The sequence below is a fragment of the Varroa destructor genome, unplaced genomic scaffold, assembly GCF_002443255.2.
Source record: "Varroa destructor unplaced genomic scaffold, Vdes_3.0 BEIS01000002.1, whole genome shotgun sequence".
In the NCBI taxonomy this organism is placed as follows: Eukaryota; Metazoa; Arthropoda; class Arachnida; order Mesostigmata; family Varroidae; genus Varroa; species Varroa destructor.
The window spans coordinates 57,871,168-57,890,395 of NW_019211455.1; the positions used below are offsets into that span (position 1 = coordinate 57,871,168).

At 38.0% G+C, this 19,228-nt stretch overlaps 2 protein-coding genes across 3 annotated transcripts; one reads left to right on the forward strand and one right to left on the reverse strand.

Annotated features, from left to right (window-relative positions):
* Window positions 1–47: 47 nt before the first annotated feature.
* On the forward strand, window positions 48–11,973 carry LOC147758058 (uncharacterized). Its single transcript, XM_086981989.1, has 7 exons — window positions 48–264; window positions 2,940–3,955; window positions 6,372–6,535; window positions 7,496–7,721; window positions 7,914–8,101; window positions 8,415–8,753; window positions 8,893–11,973. The coding sequence occupies exons 6-7, from the start codon at window positions 8,618–8,620 to the stop codon at window positions 9,081–9,083; spliced, it is 327 nt and encodes a 108-aa protein (XP_086838115.1). The 5' UTR covers window positions 48–264; window positions 2,940–3,955; window positions 6,372–6,535; window positions 7,496–7,721; window positions 7,914–8,101; window positions 8,415–8,617; the 3' UTR covers window positions 9,084–11,973.
* Window positions 11,974–14,463: 2,490 nt separating this feature from the next.
* On the reverse strand, window positions 14,464–19,038 carry LOC111243741 (uncharacterized). 2 transcript variants are annotated; one of them, XM_022789747.2, is made up of 3 exons: window positions 17,728–19,037; window positions 17,044–17,184; window positions 14,464–14,736 (listed from the first exon to the last, which is right to left on the reverse strand). In XM_022789747.2, the coding sequence occupies exons 1-3, from the start codon at window positions 18,871–18,873 to the stop codon at window positions 14,674–14,676; spliced, it is 1,350 nt and encodes a 449-aa protein (XP_022645482.1). In that variant the 5' UTR covers window positions 18,874–19,037; the 3' UTR covers window positions 14,464–14,673. The 2 variants fall into 2 exon arrangements, with proteins under 2 accessions (XP_022645482.1, XP_022645481.1); XM_022789746.2 differs by lacking the exon at window positions 14,464–14,736 and having other exon boundaries at window positions 15,938–17,184; window positions 17,728–19,038.
* Window positions 19,039–19,228: the final 190 nt, after the last annotated feature.

A 19,228-nucleotide genomic window follows, 5' to 3' on the forward strand; every position in this document is an offset into this window, starting at 1 on the left:
CAATCAAGAAAAACAAAAACTTACCTGCGAGCGCATTTCTTTGGAAGGTCCGCGTTCCGTCGGTTTACGCATAGGATGTTCCGACGTTTCGACGAGTGTTCCAAGACGGAGAACGACGATGGCGGGACCGTCCGAGCTCTTCGAAGCCATGAAGGGCTTTCAGGGAACATGGTATTCGAAACGACATCCTTAGCTCGCCTCTAGTGGACGCTGGCACAGGAGTCCAGTCTATCAAAATTTAGCGAAGTCAGCTATCAGCATCCGGTAAGTCGACAGCTGATACACCTCCATCCTTGAGAGTTTCTTACTAGATAACTTCACAGCACCACTAGAGGCGCCCTGCGCTGCTGCCGCTGAAGTGTATTATAGGATTGTATTTATAATTGCTTTTGTGTAAAGACGGAGAAATCAAAATATTTACTCTGTTAAATTCGCTATTTGCAACTTTCGATGTGATAATTACCGCCCGTATTTTATTCGAAAGCATTTGAATTTTCCTATGAATCGTGTGAACCAAAACGAAGTGTTATTGAATTGCATTGGACCGTTACTGGAAGCTATCGTATCAGATTATTGTTTTATGCGAATCTGTCTTTCCTTCCGGATCTTAGTATAACGAATACGTAAAGTGCAGTTTTATTTTGACGATAGAATTTCGTACTAAGTGATATACGTTGGGCCACTTTGGAAGTTGTGATAACACACTAAGTGCCGTTGGTTAAAAATGTGGCTATGCTAGTGGACTTTTTTTTACATGTTCTCCTTGCACAGCTGTTTGCACTTGCTGTTTGAAGTATCCAGTAACGCGTCGATAAGAACAGATATATGGTTTCCCGACTGTATACGGACACATACTCTTTTACATCTATAGTCAGTAGACGTCTACGTTATTTCCCACGCTACAAGTGCAGTACCTGATGCATCTAGGATAGATCAATACTAGAAGTAATTTAGTTGCATGCGAACAATATACGTTTTAAAAATTCGTAACGAATAATCATATTTCGTCAGACAATTAGAATTTATTTGGGATCCTAACAAGTCTTTTATAACGCCTCTTGAAAGTATGGATTCCGGATCTAATGTGCTAAGTCGCACGGCATTTCTGTCCATGTAGTAATGGCTTCGCAACCAAATAAATCGAAGACAGCAACTGTAATTTTGACAATCGACAGCCCACTAACTTATTCGTTAGGCCAGCTTGCGTTGTCGTCTTCGTTTGCCGTCTAACAATTTAGCTTCCCCTTGCGTCGGTGCCTATAACCGCTAGTCAAGGCTTTCGCAACACTAACGTTGACTACGATGAACAGGTGATGGTCACGTGTACTAACTGTGATATTTTAAGCAAGGGCAGCATGTACAGGGTTATGCAGGTCGTTTCGCGTTCGTGTCGCCACGGAGAGGACTCACTAAAACTTGTGTTCTATATTGTAAACTTCTCTGCCCATTAAAGGACCGTGTTCAGTGTGATAACCGTGTAGCCGTTGACAAAAATGGGTGAGGCACTCATAGTAGTCGATTATAATGGGAATCAATAATCAACAATTGGCAGTGTCACTCGCGATTTGTGACACATATACTCGGTAATAACATGGTTTTGCGTATACTGATCGAGCTGAAAATAGAGCCAGAGTTAACGTGGTACAAATGATAAGATCCGTCTGATGCAGCGCACAAGTTAGAAGCAGTGTATAGCTTGTCCAATCACATGCTCAGGATTACTTTTTGTGCACGATTATGTTAGCGTTCTGTTTTCTATTTCATCATTGTAGAACTGTTAAAGTTGTGTACTGAGGTTCCTTCTATATACTCTTAGAGAAGCGTGTTTCATATTCTATTTTAACGGAACTTTTGAACAATTGTTAGCGTAAAACAGTGGGTAATCAAAACAAAAGGTTGCGCATATCGAAAATGCATTTAACTATCCATGTTTGTATTGATGGTCTTTTACTTTTGTTAAGAAGTACGGAAGTCGCGCCTGAGAAAGGATTGAGAATACCTATTTTCAAGCGTCTTGAGTTACTGAGTTGATGCTATCCTTTTTCGCCAAGTGAACAGTGAAAACTGTTGATCAATATGAAACCTTTAGACCTTATACCATGAGGTTCCAGACGACGCGACTCCTGACTCAGGTGAATTTAAGTTCGTATATCCACTCGGCAGTGCAGTGACGTTCACTACCTGAATATTATTGCAATGTTTAGCTTTAATATTATCGAATGACCGTCCTAGGCGAAAAAGCATTAGTGAAGCTGACCTTTGAAGTATCTCAATATTTGCGGAAGCGTGCATCACAGTCATAATCGAAAAAAAATTCAATTAGTCAGAGGATAAATTTAAATCGCCGTTGTTTCCCTCAAGAAAACTAATGCCCGTCCCGTAGACCCAATCTTTGACAACGTAATATACATTTTTTGATGAAGCCTAAACTATGACAATTTATTTTCTAAAAAGCGTAGTATTGTTTACGGCGTTCAACGGGACGTTTTCGCCATTCGTGAAAATGTTATTTGTCTTTGGCTGCTTATTTTAATTCAATCGGCATCCCTTACGCTTTCATCAGCCGCAGGAGTATATAGTTTTGTTAAATTCTGTCAAATCCTAAAAATGTTTTTATTATTATTATGAGACATTTTTTTGTTAGTAATGTGCTGACCTCCACACTTACTTATAATTATTAAGTAAGAAAGTTGATAAATGAGAAATGTATTCAGCAGCACATTAATTTTCAGCCAGTTTATTATCTTCCATTTTTTATTGATATTATTATTAAGTTATTATTAAGTTAAAGTTACTAAGGGCTAATATGGTGCCGTCTGCAATGTACGGTTCGTCACGCGCATCTTATTACTTGCTTCATAGTAATCGATTATCAACCTTAAAAAGTGATAATCTGTAAAAAAAAACGTACACCGAGTTACAGCATCTAGCCGATTCAGTCTGTTTCAGGTATCGAGAGTCATCGCACCTAAATAATGAAAAAAGAAGGCACCACTGTATTTGTTTCGTGTTGATGGATGCACTTAGGTGGCACCGTTGTTTCTGCAAATCAAACTTTTTTTGCTAATCATCGACGAAAAGAGGCGCTTCTCAGAGTTCATAGATGAAACGATTTGCGTAGTGGCATGCGATCCGGGAACGCTCTTCAACCCATGAGGCCTTAACGCAAGATTTTTGGTTTGCCGTAAGATACCCGTTTGGATTAGCGAAATACCGACCAACGATCGTAAGGCTATCTTCAAATATAAAAAAAGTCTTTGCTGTTTTTATTGAAAACCTAAATGTCTAAATTGCTGTGGTTGCTAACAGTGTCTTTTTCGTCTTTTCTGAATTATGTCCGAACGACATTTTAGAAAACAAGAATGGTCATGCCTATGCAGACGAACGAGCTGACATGTTGTAGGTAGTAAAGGTAAAAGTGGCTGTTGCTAAACATTACAAGGTTATCTGCGTAGAACACCATATCGAGTTGAGTATTTCGGTTCTCGACGATACCAAACGAGTTTATAAGGAAAACAGAGAAAAGCAGGAGGCTTAGACTGTTATCGTTAATCATTGTAATGTTTTAAATGGTGGTTTCAGTTTTGCAATACCTTGACATATTGTGGGGTTGCAGCCTGCTTCTTTTGGAGTATGTCTTTCAGCAATTGTAGGAAGCCTGCCTGACCGATTCAAAAGTGAATTTTAATCCCCAGCATTAAATCAACAGCCGCGGGTGTCCACAAATATAACATAAAGGAATAATTCTTGCCGGCTTGCATCGAACTAAATATGTCCCGAGGAGCGTTAAGCAATTCAAGCATCGAGCAGTGGGTCTGAAGACTATGATGGTCGGAAAGGAAAAGATTTCAGGTAGGCGGTAAACCATAGATGAGATCGGAAGTCTGCAGCAGCTAGCAACACCGGGCCAATTTTTCAGAATTACCGTCTGGAATCACATCGTTGTCTAAAAAAGGTGAATACGTTTGGAAAAAACATTGGCTGGAATTTCTTTTTCGTTGCGATGTGTGTAATAGACGTCCTTATATAAGGTTTTCAATGTATTCCGACCTTCGTTCTTTAATGCATTTGAATTATCACTGCTGTGTGAACAAAACATCGGAATTATTTCATTAGTATGACATTAGTTCCTTGCCGCCACCGGAAACCGGTTGCGTTTTGGTGGACTTAGCAGGGGCGTCTCTAACTAACGTACAAAACGGCGTCGTAACCATATTCCATGATAACATTTGCCAACGTTCAGACTTGAATAAGCGATTGTCGCATGTTCATGTTTATCATGGCGATGCACTCAAAGATCTATTCTTAATTAATAGGATTTGTTTGCACCAGGATGCGTATTAAGATTATTAGAAATATTTTCCCTTTGTTTGATTGATACTTATGGCTAAATCATTCAGTCTTTTGCGGGACTCTATCCCAATTGTTCACATGTTGCGGGAACTCCTCTAGGCACGGACACTCCTCGCAAAGACCATGTCGTACTCGATATCTGTGCTTCGGGCCTGTGATTCTTATATATAATTCCTACCTCATTATCTTGGACATCTTGAAAGCATCGAAAGATATAGATTAATGCAAGCTTTGTTTGTACACCTGAGGCGGTCCCCGCGATCTGCATGTTTTCATTTCACCAGTTATCTGCAGAAAGCATAGTCGGCATCTATATATAAACTAGACAATTAAGTAGTATGCTTAGTAATATAATGCAATGGATATTTTCTCTAGTAGCCAGAATACCTTAAGGCTTTAGGATGCTTTTGAACCATTCAGGCAATTAATCATTTCATAATGATAGATTCTAGCAACGATGCGATGGCCACATTATGCCAGTTAGACGCTCATTGAAGTGTTTTGTGGGTCTGCCATGCGCTTTTATGAACTGTAGCTACAACTCAACCAACACTAGATGAGGTACCAGTTTTTTATGGATTGCGCTCGCTTTACGGTCAAGACGACTATTTGTTACAACCAAATATATCTGTAAAATATTATGTTTTCTGACAATGCCCATCTGCCCAAAGAATCTCAGGTAGATAAGTGCAAGAATGATTAGCGTTTGTTTAACTTTGCAGATCGTTTAGAGATAAATGAACGTTATTGTTGAATCGCGACATTCCTTCTTTTCTAATGTCGCACAGAAAGAGCGGCAGCATGTATTATGTAGCAGTGTCGTAAAGCATATCATTTATATTAATGTAACTTACTAGCTATACGAAAAGACACGTCTTATCTAAGATTGAATTGTGGCTTCTCATTGAAATTTATCTGCCTAACGTTGTTGGATACTATATAGACATATAATGCAGTGCTCAACGTATGCCTGGTACCGCATACTGTCTTCAGCATCCTGTTGAATTAGTTGTCGTTGCCATAGAAGCCCCGTATCAACAAATACACAGCCTTTCTGGTCTAGTAGTGCTTAAACAACGAAGATATAAGCCTATCTCGCCTATTTTGCTAGCATATGCCGGTGGTTCTCTGGTTCCATCTTGGGTGGAGTTGGCATGTACGGTAGCTCCTCTGTCTCGCAACTACGAAGTAGTATTTTGTTACATCACTGTCGAAATAGATTTTCTCTATACTTCCTAGAAGTAGCAGTACATAGCCCAGCCTGAGGGTGGCCTGGCATTGGTGAATACGGTACTACGCATGAAGTACGTGACCTCACTCATTTTTAGGAAATCGTGAAAAACCTCTTTTTTGTCCCACCACTGGGATATCGCCAATATTAGTTTTAGCATTTAGTATTAAGGCTATTACTAGGGGAAGTCTTGAAAAACTACATTTTCTCAGTTCTTTGTGCACTTACAGATTATTATTAAACTTTAATCTATTCCGGTCATATATTCAACCCACTCATATAATGCGTATGTGAAAAGAAAAATACGAAAAACGCATTAAGGCTTCATTGAACGATTTGCACCGAAAACAAGCATCCATTTAATCCACTAGAAGTAGTAGAAATTCAGCTTTAATAAAAAAAAAAAAACTATTTTACTAGATCCTCTGACAATAAAGGTCACAATCAAGCAAAACTTATTTATTCATTTTTGCTAAAAGCACCATTCAAATGATTGAAATACAAATACTTATAATTTAATTACTGCTTACGTTTTAGGGGTTTACAAAACAAGCTTTTACGTATCACAGAGATAGCATCTTTGTCCGAGCACTACTTTCGCGTAACTAACCTTCGCCATTTGTTTGTAAGAGATAAGTCATAATAACGCTTCATTTGCCTACATATAATTATCGAACATAGAGAACACATACAAAGAGTAAGGTCGGCTTACGCCGACGTTGCCGTATGGTTGCATTTAGTTTTGTCGTGAAAGCCTTCTTATAGGACATCCGCTGAACCATTATAGGAAAAAACACTGACACAACCTCAGTCTCCGCAAAGCTTAAGCAATAAAACATGCAACCAACTGTAGAGTGCTTATCGCAAACACGGAATGCTGGCGATGGCATCCGAGTGACCATTATAAACGGGTGTTTGAGTTCATCAAGGAACGGCCGGTTTGCGGAGCAGGTAATTTTCATTTGCGTGTTGAGTGATTAAACAACGATTAATGAATAAACAGATCTTTCCTATAAAGAACTAGTCAGTTAACTTCATTGAGTCATGTGTTTGCCGTTCTAAATATACCCAGACTTTGCACAAGATTGCAGTTAGAGATCGCTCGTTCGTTACTACCGTTTCGCTCAGTACACAGTATCAGTAGTTACCACTAATGCGGCTCTTCTCTTACTTGCCGCCAAAGGAAGAATATGCATCTCAGGTTACCCTTAACGCCAGCTAATCGTCTTGCAGTTTCGAAAGTGGACTTTTGTTTTTCGGATTTTCTTTGTCAAAACGTAGGCCTCGGTCGTGAACCTAGTTCTCAGTAGGGACTGGACTCTTTTCATACGCCCGTGCTCATATGAAACAGAAATTTTTGCTGCATAATAGAGTGTACGCACTTTATCATAAGGGGCAGCTTTTGACGGTTTATGAGCTAATTCGCCTCCTCATACGGTCAAAATTGTGTTAACCAAAAACGCGTAGAGAAGCTCAAGGCTAATCACTGTGCGCTCAAACGTTATTTCATCGTTTTAATTATAACTAATATTAATTGTACAGATGTAATACTGCTTGAGTCGTTTCTAACCTACACATCATAGATCAGTGTACTATCCTACTGGTGACTTATGCTTCCCCACGGGGTGGTGAGCCCTGGCTTGTGCGTACAGTATTTGGTCGCTGCGAAAGCTAACGTGAGATCATGTGAGTGGCATTGAATCGTGTGCGGCAGACGTTAAAGTCATAGTCACGTTTTTGCTGAATTTAGGCGCCGATATCATCTCTAAGGACAGCTGACACTGGACGGTCAGATTGTTGTTTAGCGAAGTATTAGAAGGCAAATGTTGTTAGTGGATAACCTGTTCGCTGCGAACAATAGCTGTGGTAAGAATAAGAATGACTGTCATGTCGTTGTTCTCATGCATGTAGGCGCCGTGCGTGGCAGCGCACGCTGGGTATATCAAAATCGTCAACCCACTTCTCCAAGCAAGTGCCGACCCACACGCTGTTACACTGAAAGGACGCACGGCTTTTGACGTCGCTGAGATAAGACACTACATGCAAAAATCGACAACAGATAAACGTTTCGTACTATAACGTTCTACCGTAGGCTGAAAATGCACTCTGTCCTTAAATTCCTTAGCGGTAACGGCCGGTGAGTGTTAACTTCTGAAGGTACAGTGATTTTTTTTAGAAATCCCTGCTTATCTTTGTTTTATCGTGATATACCTATTCTTAATCAAGCATTACCTTTGTCAGCTTTCACTTTCTCGATGGAAAGGCTCAGCACCAAACTTATTCTGGGAGTTCGATGAAAACTTCGCATGGTTATATTTTGCGATTTCAGGTCAACGGCAAAACTGCTAATCTTAGGGACACGTTGTGATATAGGTTCGAACCCGGCATAGAACCAGGCATACACATACTTTGTTCGGTGCTGCGGGTTAACCGTAGGATGAAATGCTTAACTGCAATACCGATGCAAAACTCGAGACATAGAGAGGTCAATGCCAAAGGAATCCTGGCCTTGTGCAGGTTTGTTACGACGGTACCGCTTGTTCCATCTGACTTTCTTGTACACCTTTAGAAATTGCTTACTGTTATTGAGGCAATCAACGTATATTTATGGAGGGAAGAGATATATAAACATATACATGAAACATATCTATCTCTTGTGTTAATTATGAGCGATGTTTAAAAGGTTTGGTAAATAAAGGTTTTTTTAAAATCCTTTAAACGGATTTATTCATAACGGGGCTTTAAAAGGATACATACATTCTCTCACGTACATATAGGTTTTTCTAGTCGTATTAAACTCGAGGTGTTTTTATTTGTATGTGAACTGCAGGGACTTGTGACTCGCCACAAAACACGAACGCACGCAGGCAGAAAAAGAAGGTTCTGTTGAATAGTAAAAACCACAATAATCCTAGTATGGCGTATATACTGAAATCAGCGTAGCCAACTCTGAGACTGCTAATGAAGATCAATATTTGCTTTCGTCTGATCTTAGCTTGTTAGTGTTTGCAAGAGCATTGCGTAGCTTTTCATATGCGCCTACTTTTAGAAGAATGTAATCTTGAAGAGGTGAGAATAACCGGAGTCGATGTTGGGAACAAACTTCTCGCTCCCGATAAGGAAACCATGGACGAAGACAGTAGCCTGAACTTGCCGATAGCAGTCTCAAGTAAGTGCTTTTAACAAGTGCCTATATTTGCATAGCAACATGGATTTACCCGCGCAAACAGTTAAATATGATCTTTTTTTACAAAAGTGGCCCACATTTGTGTGTGACATCAATTTTTTTTTTCTTTACATGAAAATAGTTGTCATCAAGGGTGTGTTAACAAAGCTTACATCTCATACGCACTATATGCGGACATCGTTGATATTCGTATTGCGTCAACTTAAAAAGGATGATACCATGCTCACAAAGGGCGTCCAGGTCACTGGCGGTGTTAATACTATTCTTCAAGATATAGCTATAAAATCTCTGATACTCGTTATAACAGATTGAGCATTATAGAAATGTGTTACTTATCCAGGTAGAAATAGATTCTCACATGTAAAACCAATTAGAAAATTGGTTCGACAAGGTGATTAAAGACTCTAAGGTTATTCGTACTGCCAGACTTGGTAAATTTATATTTGTGCTAGTTAAATTAAATGAATCGTCATAACAACAAACTGGACAAACTTCGTCCATTGATTTATGACGTTTCTTCATTGACATCGGGTTAAGAAGTGTTGAGAAAACGTCACTTGGAAGTACATATTTTTACTTTATTTTCGCTCACTTTGAAGTTCCAAAGTTGTCTAGTCCTGCTTCATGCAATATGGGGCATGTGTTCTAATTTATGTGCGCAATAATTGAGCTTTGTGTATATGTACGTTACTAGGAACTCTGATATCACTAGTTCTACACTCTGTACCAGCAAGTAAATTTTAGCATGCACCACGTATACGACTAGTTTCGACACAAGTGCCCTAAGATCTCCGAAGACAAAAACTACTTCTATTCGGATTTTATATATTACTTGTATGCATGCATAGCCACAAACTTAGCGACAGTGATCACTTATGTCAGACCTATGACATTTGACTGTTCTTTAGAGCATTAAGCTGTATTAGCTTGTTTATGTCGTTCGGCACAGACTGTTCATTTTTGCTAGCGAGTGGATCCGTGCCGAGTACGTCGAGATGTAATGTCACTTAGACGCTGTCAACGGTTACCCACAGCATTCGCTCATCTCATACGATCGCGTACAGGATAATAATAGTCAGCGGTGTGCTACCAGCCCTATTCGCGACCATCTTAACTTCCATCGGTGCAGTCACTGCAGCGGTACTTTTCTTTCCAAAAGCAGCGGTTTTCTAGGTGAAAAAAGAACTAGTTCCAACTAGAGAGCTATTTAAGGGTAGTCCTGTTCTATGAAAACCACCTGACAAAACCGACGTCCACAAAATTTTTCTATACAATAATATGCTATATATGAGATTTACTGTTATTCGTTATATTGTTGCACATGTAGGCGTGGGTATTCGAACCAGCAATCATTACAGAGTAGCCATGCAGTGAAGTGTTTTTATAGATAGACGAGAACGTGATCGTGTGAGTCTCTACAGTTGAGATTTCGGAACGCTGTTCATACCATTAAATTTACATCGACGCTGTTGTTAAGAGATTTTACTGGACCATTTACTCGCCTTTGGCGAAGACCTCTTTATAGCTGGCGCGACAGCTATTAAAAATGGTTCTTGAAGCATATACCGTTTTGCTAGCAGTATATCGTAATGCTTTGTTGTGCTTGTATCGATAACCGCTTTGTTGTTTCATGTGTTCGTCAACTACTTTATTACCAGGGAATGGTATCTAATACCGCAGATAGCGAACAAGGTACCAGGATAGCCTGTTGGAGAGATTTTTTTGCTGTATACCTGAATTAAACTACTCATTTCAACTCTAACCTAATGATTCGATTGTTCAACGCATAGTGTAATACTGCATATTGTAGTCAGTTGATTACCTTGGTACTATGCACACAGTTTTAGTCTCACCAAGCAAGGGAAAAAACATAATAAAACATTACATATAATGGTTGCGCGATTGAGCGCTAAGATTTTGAAAGTATCAGAAGTTTTTTTGTAGACGAAGATCAAACACGTGCAAAATTTCACTTTGTAGTGAACCTAAAGGAACAGAAAGCGCTAGATGTGACATTCGATGGCCCTAACTAGGTAAAAGGAATAAGCTGTGGGAACTGTGTGAATAGTACTTTCCAGCTCTGTAAAGAATAGAATTTTTCCTAGCATAATGAAACAAAAAATTATTTCTTTATGAGTTATCAGAGAATCGGAATTTTTTTTTGTACAAAAATAATAATACTGATAACTGATTGTTTTTTGTCCATGACGCTCATCGTCGACGTACCCCGGACATCCTTTATAGCTTTGTCACATTACCAATTTGTTAATGTACCGAACTTCGATGCTTTAAAAGCTAACCTTTGGACCACTGGATTGCTTAAACAGAGTGAACCGTATCGTAGTCATGGTAGAGTAGAATCTATCAAAAAATTGTCGTTCCGTTAATAACTCGTAAGCATTTCTTTCTGTTAATTTATTTTTACGGTATTTTTTTCTGAGGTATCATTTCTGCGATTGTTAGTATAATTTTTACAACGAAGCATCCGTTGTAATCCAAAAAGGTACCGAAGAGACATTCACAACTGTAATTTTTTTAAGCTTTTATGTATCAAGAATTAGTAACAGCTTTAAGGGAATTAATTTCATTGTTTAGTAATGAGGTTTTGTTGCTTGCGTTTCCATGGGACTTCTTACATAACACAATCGCTCTTCATGTATTCACAAACACCACAATTTTTAAGCGAATTTCGCAGTTATTATAGAAATCTGTAATAGATATTTTGCCAGAACTATGAACTAAATGATTACGAACTAGTCCATAGCTGTGTAGTTTATGGTTCATTTGAAACTTCACAAAGATAACAACAAAATCGCCACTAAAGAGTGCAAGTAAATGCAGTCGATATATGTATATATATAGCTTCGACCAATACTGCATAATTTACCTATGGGAAGCGACTGATCAAAATTGATCAAAATAATCAATCAGTCAAAGGCCAAGCTCTGAGCTGACAAAGTGTCGTTTGGATTTTTCTATCTGTTTTTCATTCATTTTTTTTTGTCTAACTAGCACCAATTGCAATGGTGCTAATGGATTAAGTCAAATGTAACGTTGGTAAAGTCGATAGAGTAGTGAAAGTGAAAGAGTTGGTAGAGCAGAAAAAACACTCTAAGACAGAGTGTTTCTTGCAGTTTTTGTTAATCCTCGCAGGCGCTGCATATATTATTGAATTTTATACTAATAAAGGCAAAAAGATTCAGTCAAGTGTTTTTAGTCCATACCTTGCTCTAGAATTTTATCAATCGAAAACACGCATCTTATTTAGAAAAAAAAAATAAAAAAGCTGTGTTGTCTGGCACCCTTTACGTATTCATTTTCATTTATCAATTCTATTTCATTTATCATTTTTAGTTAGCTTCGCATTGAGAGTTAATGAGCTAAATGAAAAAGTTGACCAAAGTCGCTCAACATTCGTCTGTTACAGGTTAGACTTGTACTAATACCAATGGTGGCGTTCCCATATTGGTATGATTCTTAAAATACATTATCTAACAGTACAAATATATTTGAATATTATATTTTTTTTTATTTCGCAGCAGTGTAATATACACTTTGATGTACAAATACTTATTGTGGTTACATCTATGTGTCGCACTAAAGAAGCAGCTTAGCCAAGATATCGCAATATTTTCAGATCTAGTGCAATTTCAAGAGTGGAACATATACCTTCAAGCATAATTTCATGTAGCTAAGTATCCTACTGTATAGAACAAGCTAATTACAGACTGTAGTAAGAGTTTATTGAATGCAACGAATCGAATTAAAGAAATTAGCCATTAAGGTATTGAATGTATAAGATGAAATGAAAAATTCCTAATCATACTAAAAATAATTTATGTTGACGTGTGTTTACTTAAATTGAATAGAATGCAATAAAAGCATTATCTTTTAATGATATAAATAATCTTGTAAATAGTGTAAAAACACAGAAGGCACATGGTGTCAGATCAACTGAAAATGCAACGTTTCAGAGTTAACCACTTGATAACTCACGTTTATTCATTTCCGAATGATACAGGCACCCTCACGACTGCTAAATCCTCTCCAAGAAATTTGCGGAATGGCGTCTTTTTTCCTGTAGGCTAAAAAGAAAATTTCTTCCATTCACACAGTTTGTGTAATTGTGAAGGATGTCGACTAAAACACTGTGCGGAAGGTTCAGATAATCCAAAAAAATTAAATGCTGCGCTTGTCGAAATGTGATTGTTAGCTGTATGCGAATACTAAAGTGCGAGCTGTAAAGGCCATGCATACGATTTTTAGGAGCTGACACTTTGAAGACAAGAGAGATAAGCTCTTCAATATCGTTACGCCGCCGGATAGAAAAAGGCTTTATAAACATGGCCATAAGTGGCAAAATATCCACCGATAAAATACATACAAATATAGCGTTTATTCTAAAGGATGCTTACGTCAAAAAATATTCTTTATCAGGAAGAACCTTCTAAAAAATGAACATTTTTTTCAATAATAATATAATGTACAGATAAGATCCCAAGTGGTAAAGCCTCCGTATAGACGCGATTATTTTCCCTTACACATTGCGTATAGTCATATAAGTTCAACAAAATTCTAAGCGCAGACTTTGTCGATATTCAACGTCAATTTTGTTATTGGCACTATTTATACAATGAATACCCAAAACAAGGGAGAGGTAGGTTTTAAATGTCATTCCTGAAAATACAGGAAGCATTGTTTTCCAAAAAAATTTATTAGCATAGTGGAATCGTTGAGGTGTTTTGTGTTAGCGGAAAAAGCAGAAACGATGTATTTGATTATTAAACAGGTTTAGTTCCATTGCGACCGGTCTTTAAATAAAGTATTGTCTAAAAGGTACAAAATGGCCCCATCGCCAGTGTTTGCTCTACACACTTTTAATTAGAACATACCTCGAGTGTAATGGTGTTTATGAACTGTACAATCTTATTTGAATTTTGGATTTTGCTTTTTTTTTTTTACCAAGGGCATTTTTCCTACCAAAATCAAACGTAGAAATAATTAAGTTCGGCGAAAAATTGTAAGTTCCATGCCTATTGTCAACATGTTCCTAACTGAGTCAGCGTGTCATGTCCTCAGTGGTGACATTTTTGCTTATTAAATCCAGAGACGCGTGAAATGGTTTTGGTTCGAAACCAATGAGACATTTCCTTCGTTTCGTGGTGAGGGCCAGGCTACTGAAGCTCTATATAAAGAAAGTACTTCACGTAAGAGCCCAAGTAGCCTAAGTATGAAAATAACTGCCGTGTTCATTAAAAGGAATAATTTAGAGCGACGGCCGACCCGTAGTTGATGTCGACCTGGATCGGCCGTCATGAGCTGCCGTATGTCGTTGAGCGACTGGAGAAGGCAGAAGTTCGGTCTAAGCCTTCATCTAAGGACAGCAATGAAATTATGTGTTGAGCTCAAGGACATTTTTGATTAGTTGATCTAAATACATTATTACATTTAATTTCTCTAGATTGGCCTACTACTGGACTGAAAGACTCTACTTAAAATACACTGAGTTCGTAGCCAATTCGCAGTCACTGCTGATAAACATTTACAGTAATGATAAAGTATATGTCTATTTTGTGCGATTTACGACGCCCATATTTATATTCTTCTAGATACTTCTAAATAATGACACTTGTTCAAACCACCTACTTGACTTTAGCGAAACTTATTCACTGAAATAAGAGACTTATAGCCATATGGTGTTCTGAATATAATCGGCAGCGTATCCGTCTTTAGTTTATTTCTATTTAAATTATTTGGGCATAACTGGTTGTCAATACTATAACTGCCGAAATAAATAGCTGTTGTTATCTGTTCACGCCATATTAGATCGAAACATCCACTTTGTTGTTCGATAACGACTCTATGTATTATGATATAATTGTATTGCAACTTTGAAACGTCACTAAGCACAGTTTCGACGATAGGGCTGATCCTTGGTGAGGTCGGGCTGAGCCTCTGGCTGTGACTGAAAAAACCGCACCATAGCATTTTTAGCACGCAAGACAGTAATAAGAAATTGCTATTGAGCTTAGTAAACGAAGACGAGAGGATATCAGATTTGTGGTAAGCACAACGTAAGTGTCATTTTGTTTCATTCAGCTATTCATAACACCTCAGTTGTATCAACTACAGTTGTGTTGTGTTGTTCAATGCCCATGGATTAGAATGAGCGGTTTTTGAAATTTGCAAATATAATGACAATTTACAGTTAACGATTGGTAAGATAACTCTGGCATCTTATTTGGCAAATAACGGACCCGCAGTCTGGTACATATGGCAAGGATAAACCTGGATCTGTATGGCTGTTAAAACAATGAGTTCTGCATTCATGGTCGTGTGCTGAAGCAGAAAAACGGAAGATCTAATGATTAACATAGCCCAATATAATTCATGAGCTAAAACTTTTAACTGTCAATCAGAGATTACTGTCGCACCAATCCATTAATGTCATTAGTTCTGCTAGCCTGTGTGTTTACGTGTCTCTCTAACATGTGCTGAGAAAAAAAAATTAAAAGAAAAAGGTAATTCAGGATTCCAGACAGTTCCCAGATAGAGAAGCTATGGCGAGCCTTTGAAGCAAATGGCTCCTAAGATGTCGCTGATCCATCATATACTCCCCTTTAAACCCTATTACTCATAGGCAACAAAGATTAAACGATTTGTTTACTTTAAGTTTGTCGAACTTATGCGAGTGTAGGCTAGCAATATTTAGACCTAGAATTAGCAGCATTCATTCAAGCTTAGTTAAATGTCAAATACATTATGAGAAGCCGTTTGATTTAACGATTTTCGTTTGGTTGGCACAATAAGTTGGTTCACTAGTATTTTTTTTTAGTAATGGTTGTTAGCAGGACAACCTAACGAGTTACTGTGAGTTAGAACTTACACTTGTGACTTGTTATTTGATTAATAAACATGTTTTTTAGTATACTTATGCGCTACCAGTTGACGTTTAAACTAGGCAGTGCTCCTCATAAAAACTATTTAGAAAGAGTTTCTAATTGTCAATATACCGACCAATGTTATACACGACTTTGTAAGATACCCAAAACGTTCAATTCCAGTTTTTTCAACATAGGGTGATCGTTTAATACGACCTAATACCCTGTTGGAGTCTGTATATCTGAGTACGATATGGTTAAATTAAATGTACCATATACTGGAAATCAAGAGTGATTCCTAATATTTTATTTGTAACATATAACAGAGAACCACAATAGCTCCCAGAAGAACCCTTATATATGAATGGGTTTGACTTAAATAAATCGACTCCTCGGCCATTTATCTTTTGACTTATATGCCATTTATATGAATGAAGGCTTTAACGCAAGTCGGATGCTATTCTTTGACTTAACTTAGTTTAAGGTGTTCCGCACAATTACTAGCGATGAGGTAATGAGAGAAAGACATGGAGAAAGTTCATGGTTAGCCGCGTTTAAAGGTTATGATATAAACAATTTAAGCAACACAGACTATATACTATATTGAATAATAGACGTCAATTTCTTACAGTGCTACTGAGATCCTACAACAAAGTCAGTAAGGGATTTCTTAGCATCTAGGTATTAGTCAAACTAGCGTAATTTTTAATTTACCCATGTTCCACGATCAAATGTCTAAGAGAAGGGTTAAAGCCGTGATGCGATAATTTGCCGAGGTGCTTTACAAGACTATGTGGAAATACCCTGACTTCTGACATTACGTTACATGTAATTGATCATACTCCGCAAATCAAATTGTGATTTGATATAAAGCTGCATACAAGCGATACTTATTACAGAAATCCGATTCGCTCATAAACACTCGTTTGTTGAATAATCTTTCCAGAGAGTGCACATACAACAAGGTGATTCTTCCAGAGCGTACACATACAAGAAAGATGATTCGACCTTGGTATATTATTATTGCGCAACAAAAAAATAAGCAGTAATTACGACAAGCGAGCTCATCGTACATTGAATGTATAAATACAGATAACATTTTAACCACACTTTCTTACATTGTACAAATACCTAAGTTCCTGACGATGATTCCTGCAGACGAAGGTGTCTTTACCAAACAATCTCATAACCTTGTGTGATATTCAGGTTCAGAACCATAACAAGTCTTTTTTAATAATTGACTTTTATTATAAAATATAGCATATTTCCCCTAGAGTTAACTAATAGAAGCCAGGCTTTGATGTTGAGCTCTCACTTGCTCGCTCTAGAATAATTTCCTTTGTTGTCTTTTGTGGACAACGGCTGGTCCCCCGTTGTAATCGATTAAGTACCTTTTGAAAATTTACATCAGTGGACATCAGGTGGTGAAGGCGCGGTTTAATTAAACCATTGGATACTTTCTGAAACTCTTGAATTCTTTTTTTCGTCCTCTGCTCGAGACTCAATGAGAGGACGCGAGGGAAACTTTGGATCTGTAAAGCACAATACAAAGCGATGAAAAGCGCTTGCTGGACGTTGTGATTCTTGTCACAGTTATTGTGGTACGATAAAAACAAAGTAATTAGCGTCAAATAACGTTATCGTTGTTCACTATAGTTGCTTTCGAATGCTAACAGTGAAAATAATGTCCACCTTAAAATATCTTGATTCTCAAAATATCTTGATTCTCTCTCATGGCTGTCTTTCCTGCTATGTCTTTTTTCTTCTTGAACAAAAACGAATTCCTGAAAAGCTGAATTAACAACGTTTACTAATAATAACGCGTGCCTTTAAAATTTAGTATCTGAGAAGCTTGGCTTAGTTATAATTTTCCACTATAAACATTTCACTTGGTCCCATAGCATAGGTAAGATAATGGCTCGAAGGCCTTTCTTGGTAAACGATATAAGCGACGCCTGGTTGAGTCCGAATCGTAACATTCTATCAGTTAGTTATGCCGCTATCAAGGTCGAAATTTCTTAAATTATTACACAATGTTTTCATTATCATGCCATTACTTCGTTACGTATGCCTACCTGATATGAGAGATAACCCTGCTCAAGGAGATAATCGATGCTAGATGACAACTTTTTTAGGTTGATATTTAACAACAACGGAAATCTGGTTTGCATTATTTTGACGTCCGCCTCCGTACATGACAATTTTGCCGCAAGAAATTCAATTTTGCTCCCGTGAGGTTGTAATGCTTCATCGTCGGAAATTCGACGCTGCATATACCTTCCAAACCTGTCATCATCACAACGTAACACCCAAGGCTTGCTGATTGAGACGTTAATTTTGTGGGCTTGGTCAATTCGTTCTTTCATTACGTCGAGGTTATGATGCAGTATCCACAGATCTGCCCGAATTTCGTCTTTGGTGATTCCAGCATCCAGTAGCATGCTAAGGATATCCTGGATGCGTCTAATTGGCAAGACAAAGAGATATGGACTTCTTTGCAGATAGTGCAATAATTCGTAACTATCTGACAAACCAATGTACTGATGCAAAGTTGTATATAGTTCTTCGAACGTTTTCGTCAAACCATCAGTGGAGTACCTGAACATGAGCTTGTTGAAGAACATCTTCCGTTGAATACACAAAAACGCTTTCGTCTCTGGGTTTGTGTTAATTTTAAGGCGTTCCTCAAGCGTAGCGAATTCTTGAGTCCAAATCCACTTTGCTAGACGTAATCGATGAACTTCGACACCGTAGAAACTGATTAATCGCAAGCGCGTTTCGACTTCTTGCCAGCGCCCTCGTACGAATCTCTCCGTCTTAGGATCGATTAAATCTTGAGCTGCCTGTATAAAATGTTCTTCCGCGAGGACTGTGAGCGCGGGATAAGTCGAAATTAAATGCTTGATCCTCTGTGTACTCATGAGTAGGGAGCTTGCGACAGATCTAACAATATTTTTTTGTTGCCAATAAAGTTCCCTTGTGGAGATATAAGTACATAACGCTTCCTCACTTAAAATGGATAATTTCGGACTGATTTCACAACTGCCATTCGTCACACTGCCACTAGCCGGTACGTCTTTGCTTTTGGTCAGATATATTTCTATGTTTGAATTTCCTGGCGCAGGATTTTCAATAACCACAAAAGCTCGGTTAGTGATCTGTAGTGGGAATGAAGTCTTGTATTGAACTGCAAATATTCTTTTGCATCCATTGAAGAACATATTTTTTTTAAAGATTTTTTTAACGTTTTCTGAGCCCCAGCAGTCGTTTCCACATACCAAAGTCGAACAAACAAACTTTTAGAGGAATTAAGAATAGAACACCTGATTTTCGCAGCTTGCCCCGAAGAGAGCTGCCCAGGCAGCTCAGCGTTCCGTAGCATTTTTTAAATGACGGAAAGAATCGGTACAGACTGAGCGTGCATGAAGTTAAGTAAAAGAAGGCTGGCGAATCTATGGTTATTTCTTGATTTAACATTCTTAAACAAATTAAAAATAAGTCCAGTCCTTCTTTATTGGCCATTGTATAAAATCGGTGTGAAATTAAATTAAGTATCTCTTTATATCTTGTTATATA

Bases quoted from the DNA above. Each gene is read 5' to 3' on its own strand.
- LOC147758058 (XM_086981989.1), top strand. From the start codon at position 8,618: ATGCGCCTACTTTTAGAAGAATGTAATCTTGAAGAGGTGAGAATAACC. The intron at 8,754-8,892 runs GTAAGTGCTTTT...ACATGAAAATAG, and splicing joins CTTGCCGATAGCAGTCTCAA to TTGTCATCAAGGGTGTGTTA.
- LOC111243741 (XM_022789746.2), bottom strand. From the start codon at position 18,873: ATGTTCTTCAATGGATGCAAAAGAATATTTGCAGTTCAATACAAGACT. The intron at 17,185-17,727 runs GTAGGCATACGT...TGTGCTTTACAG, and splicing joins AGGGTTATCTCTCATATCAG to ATCCAAAGTTTCCCTCGCGT.